General features: G+C 27.7%; 1 protein-coding gene across 1 annotated transcript in view; it reads right to left on the reverse strand.

The window, feature by feature from the left end:
- Positions 1-6,803: 6,803 nt before the first annotated feature.
- The window catches only part of LOC141531026 (cell adhesion molecule CEACAM5), a 252,517-nt gene continuing 243,665 nt past the window's right edge, over positions 6,804-15,655 (reverse strand). The window contains exons 13-14 of the mRNA XM_074248495.1: positions 8,403-8,633; positions 6,804-7,105 (exon numbers count right to left, since the gene is read on the reverse strand). Coding sequence (XP_074104596.1) covers positions 6,813-7,105; positions 8,403-8,633 — 524 coding nt within the window. The 3' untranslated portion in view covers positions 6,804-6,812. The remainder of the gene's footprint in view (positions 7,106-8,402; positions 8,634-15,655) is intronic.

Below are 15,655 nucleotides of genomic sequence, written 5' to 3' on the forward strand. Positions count from 1 at the left end.
GCTTCGCGCTTGAGATGTGTAAAGTACTATTTACTCTCTGGGACAACTTTAAGTTTGCTCGTTGGCGCTAATGATGATACGTGCTCAGACATGAGCTCTGAAGGGTGCATAAAAAGTCTATTAGTTCAGCTGTAATTTATTTCAACTCTTTAAATATTCTTAAGTATAATTACAATTAGGAATAAATTTAAAATAAAAATTCTTATTATTTTAAATAAAAAATTAATTTATTACCACTTATGAAAATTTTCAGAGCAATTGAAAAAAAGGTAAGATGACTTTAATTGATTACAATTAATTTATCATACTTACTTAGTGTTTAGCGTTGGTAATGTTGGGTTACAGTCGATAGTTTGTTCATCATCATCATCCCCTACTAACTGTACTAAAGATTTTTCGCCTGTACCCTTTTAATACTTTCACCCTTCTGTTATCCTCTCCTTCAACTCTTGAGAACCTTTCTAGTTTATAATGCCATCAATTTCTCAATTTTATAAAGTTACTTTAGAAAATATTACTCTATTTTATAAAATTTCTACTTTTATGCAATACTGCACTAAAAAAAAAAAATTAAATTAAGTCTGACGTTTACGTCATTAAGTAAAACATTTTAAATGACGTAAACATTTCTAGCAATAAAAACAAAAAATTAGAAATTTATAATGTTATTTTTTTATTTTCATACATAGCTTGATATAGAAATCTATAATCAGACCAGGTTATATCAGAAAATTTTTCACGGGAAAATTTCAAGGCGAAATATCGAGATATTTCATTCTATTTTAAATCAAGGGTAAGTAATTTTAATTGCTGCCGTATAATTTTCTTTTTATTCTAGTCTCTTCCAGATATTTATAATCGAATTTCAAGATGTTGTAAGTGGTAGTCTCATTGAAATAATCGCAAGAATTATTACCCCTGCTATAAAAATATATTTAAATATCTATCTAAGAAGCTGAAATATAATTCAAACTCATCACTGTCTATAGCATTATCTAGTCTACCAAAGAAATTCCAAGAGCATATTTTTCAAAAGATTTTATCATAATTTTTTGCTCGGAACAATATCTGGTGATGCAACGCTTACATATCGCATCAGTCATGCATCTAAAAATACGTTACTACAAAACAAATAATACAATCCGTGAATTGATTTTATTTAATCAAATGCTAACTAAGAATAGTCGCAATTCATTTCTAAAATTCATAAATATGTTTTCGAACTTTAAAACAATTGAATTATTGAAAAGGGGTATGAAGATACCAACTTGTTAAATTAAAAAAATTTTTTTTTTAATTTTAATAATAAGTTCAAATTCTGAATTTCTATTTTTCATTTTTGCGACTATTTTGATGCAAACTGCTAGTTCGAAGATGAGTTTAATCGGTTGAATATTTTGGAAACGACACGATTTAGAAATTTTCGAAATCGTAAAAATTCACATTTTTTCACTTTCTTTCTTGAATAACTTTTAAACGGGATAACTTATTGAATTTCTGTATCGCATCTAAAAGCTCTTTAAATAAGCTTTAATTTGAGTACCATATCATATATATAGTATTAAAATTAAATCATATTTATCCATGACCATTATGAAATTTGCTATTGCATTCGTTCTAGGAAGTTTTTTTTTTTGCATACTGTAACCGGGGGGTTTAACCCAGGTCCAGTTAGCTACCCCTTTCCTCTTTAGAAAGGGCGCCACTGGGATTTTAGACACGGTGTCCCAGAAACCGGGGAAGCATGAGAGGGAAAAGACAGGGTCGTGAGAAGTCCGAGAAAGGCTGTAAATAAAACTGAGAAAAAATTATTTATAACAATTAAAGTGATTTATTCAATCAATCTACAAACTTAACAATTTCCTTATAACTAACTCTCACCTACGTTGGCCCTTGCCAATTATTCTTACCTCGTCACTCCGACGGAATACCTTAAAATCTAAATTTTCCCTCGTCAACCTGACGGCATATCAATTAACATTATTTACCTCGTCAACCTGACGGAATACTGATTAAAACCTATTCCTGACTGCGCCCCCGACTCGGGCGTCTACGCAGCGGTTTCCTAACTTAATCCGTTGTACCCCCGACTCGGGCGTCTATACAACGTTTCTAAATAACTCCCTAATTCCATACAAAATCGTCCACCGGACGCTAACTCAATACACACTTTATCCGAATTACTAATTCTCTAAATTCCTGAAATTTTACACTTAACATTTCTTTAATACAAAATACCAAATTCACTAATTTAATTCATTACCAAAATTTCTCAACTAAATTCATTAACAGTTTTCTCAAAAAATTAATTCACTAAATTTACTAAATTAATTGAATTTAGCCCAACGGCCTAGAATTAATTTGATAAAATTACAAATTTCAAATTCTACAAATTTAACAAGCCTCATTAAATATTCAAACTACATATATTCCAAGTGACCTTGACTATCTAAATTTCACAAATGCTTCTACTATTTCAACTTAATCAATTAATTTTAACTAATTAATTTTCCATAACTAAAAGGCTTGTAACAAACTAATTAATTGACATTTATGAATAATTTACTTATAAAAGAATCTACTAAATTAAAAGTGACATCTGAGACAATAGCGATCATTAATTGACAAATTTTATTACAGTTAATTCGGCCTCTCAATTTTCAAATTTAAGCTTGGCCTGAAATAATTGTAATAATAATACCTGACTTAACTTTTACAACTCTCCAAACGTTGAGTGAAGTCCTGGTGGAAACGGGCGAAATCAGCGGCTGGTTGGTCTCTCTCTCTCGTCTCGAATAAACTTTCCGGCTCCAAGTAATGGGTTCCCAATTTCGGATCGTAGATTGACTTCCTTCTTGATGGTCCTGAATCTCGATGACAAAATTTATTACACAGCACTACACTGACTCACTGTTTTGCCAAAAGTCTCACTGTCTCAAAGCGTCACTGGCTCAAAAGCCTGGCTCTAAAGGTGTTACTTGTTCCAGGGCCTGGCTCAAAAAGCCTCGATGTTTCTTTTGTCGGATCTTTTATAACCCTTGACTCCGAGTTCTCGAACTTTCCTATTGTCAACCCTGCTTCGTTTTTGGGGACAGCAGTGGGGACTTTCGATTTGCACGCCCGGTGACAAGTCTGAACTACTTGTCAAAAATCGAACGGTAAGGGAAAACCCTCATTTATCGTGACGTCAATAAAGTGGTCGATAACAACCATGGAAAGTTCAGTTTTCCCTGTCACAATACAATCCTATGATTTTTTTTTTTTTTTATTATTTATTATTAAATCTACGTCTATTTCGACTGTTGAATGGGCTTTTTGAATAATAAATTTGTTTTTATGTGACCAACATTCGAAACCGGGTAAAAAGATCCTTTAGATTTTTCTTGAGTCCATTAATGAACAGCGTTTTTTATAATCTCACATATACTCACAAGAGTACGTCATAGGCATAAATGAACAAGAAATTTTAAGTCCATAATGGAACCAGTGAAAATATGACAATACGCATTGATTTTATAATTGAACAGATAGATAGATTTATATTTTATGTCAAGACCATTATGACCAAATGGTAAGTAAAAAATATAAAATACATAATATGTTCAATCTCGTAAGTAATAAAGGTTTTAACTGTGATTACGAATATTTTAGACAAGAAATATTTTACAAGGATAATACTTAGCTTCAGTTAGTAAATAGTAAAGCTATTTTATGTTTAGTTATTGTAGTTGTTTAATATTATACCAGTAGTTGGGATTAAAAATAGTATAATAAGTTCTAAGTGATATAAATAAAGAAATCCTTTAAAATATTACATCTGGTTGAAAAAATTAAACTCTAAATATATTTATAATGTATCTAGAGTTTTATTATTTATATCCATTGATTTTTTCCCGGAGGATTAATACAGTATCGCCTGGTGGCGTCTACGTTTTTCTTCTCACGAATCTCGTTATACCGTAGAAATTGGTTACCTTATAATCGCCATCGACTATTGGTTTAATAAAAAACCCAAAAAGTTTGACCAACCACGAATATACATTCATCTTTTTTTCTTTTCTAATCGACTTATCGAGCTCGTGGGACGATTCTCAATAAATATTCCAGGCACATTGTCCAAAGGGAAAGAGATATGGACGACGTATTGCTATCTATTTTCTTTTTTTTTTTATTCACAAAGTGCTCAGAATTGTACGGGGGTTGTGAGAGACAAGGAACTCACGGGGTAAATGCTAAGCGACGAGATTAGAATTCCAAGCGAATTTCATTCATTTTTTTTTTTTTTTTTTTTTCGTTAAGTCGTGTGAAAGCACTCGAAAGATCTTCTCAGTAGGACTGCATCTTAAATGGTTTTCATGGGTTACATCAACGTCTGTCCATCACTATCTTCCTTCCTTTCTTTCTTCCTTCCTTCCTTCCTTATTTCTTTCGTCGGCGTAATATTTGTTACCGACATGTTTAGAATGATAACAATGCTTAAATAAAAAAAAAAAAAAATAAATAAAAGCTATTTAACGACCCACGTCCGAATAACCTTCACTTGAAGTCACTTAGTCAGTTTGTTTCAACTGTGCAGTTGCTGTGAATTTATTTTTAAAATTCAAGCTATTTTTTCCTTTATTTTTTTTTCTTTTCATAAAAGGGTGAGCAAGAGACTTTATACCCCATTACTATTCGACGGAGTAAAGTTGGATAAGTTTACATTGAATTTTTAAGACGGCAAAAGTTATTTTTTCTTTAACTATTTCAGGGTTTTATAAATTAAATAAACAAGTTTCTAGAAAATTTTTAAATACTTTGTTTGGTTACTCAGTAACTAACGCTATAAAAGAACCACAACCTTTTTAATTTTTTACAATGTAACTAACGTACTTTAAAACCATTAAAGTTTTTTCTTCGAGTTTCGATAAAAATTTAATGATTATTAATATTTTTTTATGGTAAAATATATTCATAAAAAAGTTTATATTAAAATTTCAGTCTTATTTAGTATTCTGAGTCATAGGATAGCTCAAAAACTATTCTATTTATTCTGACAAATTGTTAATTTTAATTATAAAAAAAAAAAAAAAGCTACCGGTCAGTTTTATATTACGGAACAAGAAATAAATAAAATCATTATTTTTGGTGAATATTTTGAATTAAAATTTTAAAATTCAATATCAATTCATTTTTATTCAAATAATTGTTAAAGCTATGCTACTTTATTGACTCTTTATGAACTCGTTAATTTGACGTATTATTTATTATTATTATTAAATAAATAAAAAATAAGTTTCAGTTATGTTTATTCCACACGTCAGTAGATCATGTTTATTAATTGTTAATTTAATTTGATAGGTTCGTTCTTTAGATATTTAAGTCTATATGAGAAATTATTTTAACACACAATAGTTTTTATTGTCAATTTAATTTTTATTCATTAGATTATTTATATAACAAAAAAAAACAAGTAACAAAAACAGATAGATCAGATTAAATATTACGACAGTCAATTGTTGTTGGGTTTATTACAATCACAATTTTATATATATATATGTATTATATACATACGAACTGTTTAAATGATATGAGTAATGATATGAAAGTTTCTAATACTTAAACTCATTCTAAATTAAATATATTTTAATTTATACAAAGTTTTTTTTTATCTTGTAAAATTGTTATTTACACTCTTATTGTTATTATAGTTACCATTGTTAGAGTTATAATTAGATTATAATTATAATAAATGAAGAGTTACTGTTAATAGGTTCTTAAGAACGTACTCATTTCTTAAGACGTTTGTCTCTTTCTTTTACTTAGACAAAGCTATTATATATAATATATATATTTTTTTTTCTTCAAACAATAGTTTCTTAAAATTTTATAACATTATATACAATACTCACTATTAATTTAATATTTAACGTTTTTTCTATAGTAATATAAATTTCTTTACATAAACCAAATTATAATTTAACGACACTATTATATTTTTCTTATACTCTTTTTTATACGTTAGCGCTCATTTATCAAATAATAATAATATAAACAAATATTCACAATCAACTGGAAGAGAGTAAATTATAAAAACAATAAATTTTGTATCGTAAAAACATTCAAATGCATCAAGACCGATCAATAAAACCTTTGGGAATTAGTAGTATATATAATAATAGACATCGGCGAATAGTATTTAGCTAAAGTCAATTTTCATTCGTCAATACTATAGTGAGCACTAACGAAAAGAGTATAGACGAAGATTTATATAGAGTATCTGATGAATTATATCTTTTGTTTCTTGTCGATTTCTTTTTCTTTCGATAAGTACTCTTTTTTATATATAATTATTTTTATTTTACTTATTATTATTATTAATTTTATTTTTATTTTTTCAATTTAGATTTCACGCGCTTAGCTCATCCATCTTCAGCTTTCTCGTACTTGGCAAGCGTACGCGTTAGATCGAGAATCCTTTTTAATGGTAGTAAAGTACCAAAGTACATTACATTTCAAGAGAATTCCAGAATAAGAAGACGAGTTTACCCACTCGATTACGTAATGAACTTGGTAGTTTTTCAGTTTATTTGTTATTATTATTGTATCCTGATTTATTTAATGACTCACACAATAATAACGATAATCAAATGAATGTCCTATCGCGTCATTTATTAATTGGAAGCACGCGAAACTTTATCATTAGTTATTTTATTATTTTTTTTTACCTGTTTAATATACCAGAAAGACTTTCTTAATTTGTTTTTATTATTATTTTTTTATGATCAATCTAGATAAATAAATAATGACAGTGCGGTGTTGAAAATATTAATTTAAACACAACTTTCGGGAAGTCTGTTGGCCATGAGACGTCGCTTGATCGCTTCACCGTCAAGGCATTCGCCAGCAACAAAAACACCCTGACCAGCGCCAACCACCACTCCCGTAATTGCTGAGTTTGGAAGTATTGGAATTGTACTTCTTGATGGTAATCTCAGTTCAGTTGGTCTTCCGGTGAATTTATGACATAGTTCATCAATACTTGGTGTTGGACCAGGTGTTACCCAATGTGTTGATGAATAACTACCTGGATAACTTGGCGGACTAACTTCCATTAAATTTTCCTCTGTAAAATTTTTATTTTATTAATTTATAATTTACACTACTCATAAAAATGATGATTTTTTAGATTTTAATAAAAATAGTTAACCCTTCAGTACCCACGTTATGAGAATTTTACTCACGCTCGGTTTCAATCTTAATTAATTTTTTTTTAATTCAAATGGAAAGACCACTTGAAAAGTTTTTTACCTTCCGAAAATTTTATATTCTTTTTAACAATTTATTGAAAAATTGCTTATTTTCATTATAAATGAAAAAAAAATTTTTTTTCAAAGACTATAAGATATTTTCTCATGGCGAGAGTATCAAAGGTTGTTAAGCTTGATAAAAATCAAGCTGTTCGGCTCCCTACGGCGTACATTGGCGCTTTTCGGTAAGCACTCCGCTGACATATTTGTTTAGATCGTATGTTATTTGAATGTGAGATTTTTTCTCATGGCGATAGTAAAAAAGGTGAGCCGAATAACGTGGGCACTGAAGGATTAAGTTAAATTTTATTTATTTTCAGAAACAAAAAAATTTTCTTTTAGGTTTTTTAATATTTCCTTTAAGTTTATAAGTACCGAAGATCATTCCAAAAAAATTCAATGTAGTACATCCCTATATTCAATGATTTAGAACAGCTACTAAGTTCAAGACTGTCGATGCTGTTAATTGACGTTATTTCGAAAAAGAGCTACGCCATGCATTGCCGTAGGATAGAAACGTATGAACAATAAAGACGTCTCTAGTTTCTATAATCTATAAAGGAAAATTATTAACGTGATTAAAGTTTCTAAATTGCACATACGTGTTATTTAATCGATTATGCGCATGGTTAGATCGAATGAACCTGCGCGTTGGCTTTTTGCTTCATACGTGCGTTTGTTCAATTTCATAATTTTGGCTGTATGCTACTTTTTGCTGGAATTCAATTAAATCTTTTCGTGCATGTATTTCATATCCTCGCGTATCATGAGTTTAGAAACGTGATAAAATCACTGGTGATTTTTATTATTAAAGATATTGAAAAGCTACGTTACAAAAAATATATTTATTCATTTTCTCAATTTAATATATCGCTTTACAAGAAAATATGGACGAGTATGTCTTTGTATTGAGCTTTTATTAACTTGCAGATTCATCATTGATACGCTATTTATACTTATATACGTCAACGGAAATAATTTATTTGAATCTTCTAGTGCTTGACAAATAAAAACGTCATGTAAATTTCTATGTAGAAAATTTCTATGTAGAAAAGTTAGAACACAGTTTGAATAATTTGTAAATAATTCTAAAATAATAAATTAAATATTTACCAAATTTATTTGGGATAACATCTGGATCAGTTTCCACTGTTTGTTGCGGACTTGGATTTGAATATTGCTGTTGTGGTAATTCTCTCAGTTCGCCAGGCTTTTCATGGCGTGGTTTTGACATTCGTTCTCGTCGTGCTTTTATTACGATTGCGAGGACAACAGACACGAGGGTAAGAAGAGCACCGATTACTATACCAATTAGAGGAGATAATACGATTCCTGCATCCTGACCTGGTTACAAAAGAATAATCAAAGTTAATCACTAATTATCTAACTTTAAAATAATATAATTATTATTATTTTTATTATTATTATCATCACATTTTATTTCTGAAAATTCAATAAAATTTTTATTTTTTAAAATAAACAGTGAGTTTTTCAACCGTTATCAATATTTAGTAAATATGTTAATAAATTAATTTCCAAACTTCTGAAAATAGTTTGTTTTAAATTTCAAGCTCCTATATAATATTTCCAGAAACAATGGTCATATAAATAAACAATTATAAGTTAATAGTAAAAATATATCATTGCTGCAGTATTATTTTGTATTTTGTAAAATAAATCCACTGGTCTAGCAATAACTAATATTACTCATTCGTTAGTAATACAATTAAATTTGAATTGTTTATTTTATCAAACTGTAAAAATTATTTGAATTTAGAGCGGCTGTTAATAATATTAAAAGTTACTTTATTATTATCACAGACTGCTTTTATAGGATTATAAATTAAAAAAAAATATAAATTTTAATATAAAAGTTATTTCCATCTTTTCGTACTTTTTATTTTGATCTCTTTATTATATTATTGAAAATTTTTCAGCCTCGGATGAGAAATAGTTTCGGTGATATGAACTGCGATAACTAGTCAAAAGATTTTAATACTTTCAAGATTCGAGCGAGTCTATCTATTGAAAGTTGATATGAAACTCTATAGGATGTATAAGTCGGTAAAAGTGCTTCACATATTTTAAAAGATATTATTTTCGAACAATATCAAAATTCATGGTATTTTTTTTTTAATTCATATTTTATACCAAAATGTATCATTTCAAATAATAAGAGGTAATGTTGAATTATAAATAATTATATGAAAGTATATTATATATATATATATATATATATATATATATATATATATATATATATATATATATATTTTTTTTTTTTTTTAAATTCAATTTTTCGTCTTTCATAAGCGTACGTGTATGCATGTGAATACAAGTAGTTATTGTATATCAAAAATGAGACCGTGAGATTCAACCTTCTGTTTCTATAGGATTAACAAATAAAATTTCTGACGAGACATAAAAACACTCTGTGTATGTTGTTGTCATGAATACTCCAATCACGATGTATATTTGAGTAAGGTAGAGTTGTTGTATAAAGTTTTACTTTAACTACAAGAGAAATAATGAACTGATGTTTATAACTTTTATGCAAACTTTGTTTTTATTCAAACATATTTGTTGTTATAATGTTATACAAATTATTATATCAAGTTTCATTAGTTGTTCTATTCTTCCAATAATATTATTTTATTACGAAATTTTTCAATATATTGAGGTGAAAAAAACTGTATTAAAGATACTCATTTCAGCACCGTTCGGCTAAATTTACATTGGATTTATTTTTTTTAGATAGACAGATATTTTATTTCTATGCCCAGGCCAAGTGGCTAAATGGCAATTTTTTAAAAACTTTATATTTCAAAGTAGATTATAAATAATCTTATAACATTGGGAAGCGTAATAATAATAATAATGGCTGCAGGATACGATGACATAATCCGTAGATTTTGTTTTTGAAGACTTCAATACTAGATGCATTTATAATATCTGCTAGGAGTTCTTTCCAGAGATGAATGGCTGTTATAGTGAAAGAGGAATCTATTAAGTAATTAATTAGTCGAAAAATTTGGCATTTCAAAATTTAAAATATTTCTCTTTTCCGCTAGTCTCTCACGCTAGTGTCTAACATTTTCGATGAACAGCTAATGTAAATAGCAATTTATAGTGTAAGTATTTCAAGTAGTTGTGAGTATATTTTTAAATTATATTTAATGAAAGAAAATATTTAAGGAAACTTATCTCTGTTTGACTTCAAATTAAAAATAACTGATTTGTAAAATTATGTAATGAAATCTTATTATTTAAATGAAAAAATTATCAAGTTACTACTGATAAAAATTAACAAATAAAAGTGATCCTCTATAGCTAGTAAATTTAATGTATGGATTTGAGATAAATCAAATTTAACAATTTTTGGTCGACATCGAAGGTATAACTTACAGTTATTGTCATTATGTCACGGAATCAATGTTCAGTTGGATAGATTTATTTTTGTATATTGTATAAAATATACATGTAAGCAATAAATATAATATATGTATTGACAATATTATAAAGAAGGAGTTACCGGGTTGTCGGTAATCAATAGGGGTCGACGATCTCACCCTAGCATCTGTTTTATCGTCATACCTCGTGAAGGTATCATACGGGCATTGAAAATGCACTTGCTCGTAAAACTTGAAATAGAACTTTAATCGAGTTTCATACGAGAATAAATTCTTTCTGCAACCGGAGTAGTAAAGATAAAGGCACCATTTTAATTCCATCTCAACATTTCTCTTTCCTCGTTATTCACTAAATATTCTCGGGTCACTATACAATTCCAGGTATTGTTAGCTTTCATGAAAACAGACGTCAAACAATGTTATCGAACGATATCATGGTTAGTTTATAGTTTGAATTACAACATTTTTATTGTGCGAAGTAATCATACTATTTATCTGTCTGCTACTTTGATTTAACTGGTAAAAATTATTGCATTCTTTATAACTGCACGCATTATAAGTTTTTATAATCTGCCTTGTAAATCTTTGATAATTTTCAGCTGTTACTGATAGCAAAATTTTGATAAAAGCGCGCAAAGCGCGTTCGATTTTTTAGTAAAATAAATTTAAGTAAAATCGAGCAAAATGTGATTGACAGTAAAAATAAAAAACAAATTTTAATTATTGCGGGTAGATATTGGATAATTAAAATTTGAATGATCAATTATTAATTTGGGTTTTATTAAATTTTGTATTTTACTTTTACAGAGAAAAACTAATTGCTCATCATTTTTCAATTATTCATCACAAAATTAAATAAAAAATTTTTAATGTAAGTTTAATTTTTTACTTAAAAATTATTTCTAATTATTTCCTCCAGAAATTACATGAAATTTTTTTTTTAAAAGCTTGTTATTATAATGATAAAATCAATTGTAATTTCATTGTTAGAAATAAATAAAATAATGTTTCTCATTACTTGAAGCATTAACATTTCTACTGTAAACAACTGTACCCAAATTACAATACCCGAGTCAGCTCTACTATCACATTTCCACCAATAAATACCTCTACCCAATTACAACTCTACCGTAATTATATAGTATACCAAGTAATAACTCCACCAAATAACATCACAACCTAGAAATAACTTGAATTTAAAATATTACTACTAAATAAAATTAATTTCATATTGGATTTTCTAAGTGAAAAAAAAAATATATTTTACTGCATAGAGTATGTTTAATTTTGTTTTAAGTAAATACAAGAAATTTAAGTTGCGCGCTTCACGCGCGCGCTCTAATTCCAAATGAAGAAGGAATCAGGATCCTTTTTTTCGATTAATATCACGAATTACGATATTAAACTAACTTCACTTTAGTCATTAATTTTACATTATCCTCCAATAACTAAAGTTGGAGGGCAAAAGTTGTCGTCCAACGAACAACAATTGGTGTCGATTTATTGGAGTAGGATAATCTTGACTTTTATAAATTTAATTATCATTTGAGATAGTAGAATCTTGAAAACATGTATTGTAAGGAATAATAGGCTTTAAATTTCGATAAATTAATTTCTGATGATTAATATAAACCGATTTGATTATTTTAGCATTACCTACAAGGTTTTTAGGCCAAAAAGTTGATTTGTTAATTATTTTTTGAGTAATCTAGCATTACTTACTTCACTTTCGCCACCAATTTTATACTATTGCTTGTTTTAAAATCTCATTTGCTTAAAAAATTTATTGCTGATTAACTTTTCCTTTAAAAAATATTTTACAATATAGTTTAATTATTTCTCTCTATTTTTTTAAGAAAAACGCTTATCTATCATCGAAAACAAATAATAAGCTTTATGATATAGAAATTCGTGTCTCATCGAACGGAGAGTCCTTTCACTGATCCAAGCATGTAAGGTCATAAAAACTTAGGTTGCATAAAACTTGTTTCCTTAGTTGTATATAGAAAAAGAAAAATTATTCTTGATAAAAGAATATCATTTTGATAAGTTTCATTGTTTTGAATCAAAAAAAATTTTTCGATTTAAGAATTTTTCTATTTAAATTAAGACCAAGCTCCTGAAAATGATTTGTTATAAAAAAAATAAAATATTCTGTATTCTGAAGTGTTAGTTCAGTATAATAATCGAAAGTTTCAAGCTCCTCTTCAAATAACCTGATTTTTAAACCAATGCAGTGCGCTGTATTTGCCGTATAAACGATTTAACATGAGTATATCGTTAAAAAGTTTTTCAGAGAGAATAAAGTACATTCAATATTTTCCACTAGAAACATATACTCTCAAAAATTTATTAGAATTCATTGGTTTGTTTAATAGTATTTATTAACAGTGATTGATTTAGATATTCTCAATAAATAATTTTATTATTAGTTAATGTTTTAATGCTTTGAATCGTAATGAAATAATTAAACTCACAATGGAATAAAATTACGTATGCAATTTAATGAACCACTTATAAAATAATAGTCTTCTGTCTAATAAAGGCTTATCGTAATAAACGTGCATATGATATAAATACCACTAATTACGACATTTCATTAATACTAATTATTAATTAGTAGGGCATTATCTATTTTTGGATTCACGTTTATGGTCATTTTATGGTGATATTTATAGTTTCTACCATTAATACATCAATATCATGTACATGTTTTTTTCATTTTTGTACCTTCAAATTTTCATGTTCAATCTTTACCAGTAAAATTTATTAAAAAAATAATAAGGAGAAAATGGATATATCAGAACATGTTTTTATCTATATTTTATTAATTCACTGTAAAAATGATGTAACTATATTTAAATTTTGAATTTTTAATATGGTTGAAAAATATCAATCGTAATAATACAAGCAGCGAAGAACGGAGATGCATTTATTAATGGAGAATAATAACTGAAACTCGATATTTTAATTCTTTTTTATACCTTCAGTATATACTATTCAATTTCATGCAAAATAGTTGAACTAAGAGATATAAAAGTTTCGTATGATTTACATTTTGAGATTTATTTATGAAACGTCGCATTGGAGATTGAGAGACAGAGATAATTTTTTAATAATTATTGCTATGTCACTTTTCTGAATTCGTACTTTTAAATATGATAAATATTTAATATCTTATTTCTTCTGATTGTCTTAATTCTTACTAAAATATTAACAGTATTTTTTTTTTATAAATAATATAAAAACAGTGATTTGTCATAAAACTTAATGTTAAAGGCAAAAAATTTTTTCAATTGTCAGATGTCTGCTAATTTTATTTTGGTAATTTCATATAATAATAGCTTTGACAAAAATAAAATATCTTTTTTCTAGTTATGAGATTATATTTCATGATTTTTTCTAGCTAACATTTGATCTTGAGTGTGAATGTAAATTAATTATCAATATTGGAGTAAATTTATCACTGTAGATCATTTGAGAGATATTAACGTGTTAACCACCGAGTCGCATCACACCAGTGGTTTGTATATCTAGTAAGGATTGACGCTTAGCATACAAATTGATTACTCTATTATAGTTAGTAATAATGTGTCACGTTGAATAAATTAATATTAAATTTAGTGGATAGATTACTATGCAGTACACACAAACACAATTAAGTCGCACCAAAATTTGAAACGAAAACATTGCTCTTCTGGATAAATAATTAAATAAAATTAATTCATAATATTTTTAATATAAAAAATTTTATATTAAATTTTAAAAGAAATTTTCAGAATCATCGTAAAGAAAATAATTTTTTTTTTACTGTGAGTAATTGTCAAAAGTATTGGTGAAACAATTTTATTTGTTGCTATTGTAATTGTTAATAGTATATATCCAAAAGATTTTCGTAGAAAGACTAAATTTTGAAAAAAATTCATTAAATAATGAAAGTTGAGTAAACATGAACCGAAATCCATGGTATTAAATCCATAGCAGAAGATATATTCAGCGAACAGTGAACAGTGAAGCATGTATATCGGCAGGATCCAGGTCTCAAGTCAGCCCAAGCCGGGCTTAGTAGGAGTTGGAGTCAAACTGCGACACACCTGGATCAATGCCGGTATGAAGCTGAGCTTCGTGACGTTCCGGTTAGGTAAGCGAATTAAAGTCAATGTCAATACCGTGTTTCTGTTCTCACCCTAGCTGTTCTGTACTTTTCCGCTTATCCTACTCGTTTTCTCGGCACTGTTGGTGCAAGAGCTTAGAGGTCTAGAAGATAGACGTCCGAGTACCAATAAAAGCATTCATGAAACACTTAATAAAATCCATTATTTATTCAATCTTATATATTTTTTTATCATTCGGGAGACCCACTATTTCCATAATATAATTGGTTTCAATTTATTCAGATTATTTTTAAACTTGGATAAAAAAAAATTATGTATAGAATATTCGGTCGTATGATTTATAGATTCAGAGTAGATAAAGAGTATAATCGTAAATTATTTACTACATGGGTCATTTGGAATGTGGGGAATTTTTAATACAAGCGAATTCTGTGTAGTAAACAATTTTTCATAAAAAATAGTTTTTTTTTATTGTGTATTTAAAGTATAACTTATTTGAATACTTTTTTAACTTGAAATATTATTACTTACTGTAAAAATTTTTTAAAAAAATAAAAAATTAAAAAATTATAATAATATATTTTTTTACTCTCATATATAGTCGGATAAGCTCATATATAACCGGATATAGAAACTGACCATGTCAGAAATTTTTTCACGGGTAATTTAGATAAACAATCTTGTTAATTGCATGGGCATTGTAATTGATAGAATCTTTTCTGTGCAATAAAAATAAGAGCACGTCAACAGTGAGTTTAGTCAAGCAGGTAAGTGTAATTGACAATAGCACACGTGTTATGTAGATCATAGATTGACAAGATTGTTAAAGTAAGTAAATATT

Source organism: Cotesia typhae, unplaced genomic scaffold, assembly GCF_013202065.1.
Source record: "Cotesia typhae breed Kobodo isofemale line unplaced genomic scaffold, CoteBio_Ctyphae contig_5, whole genome shotgun sequence".
Taxonomy (NCBI): domain Eukaryota; kingdom Metazoa; phylum Arthropoda; class Insecta; order Hymenoptera; family Braconidae; genus Cotesia; species Cotesia typhae.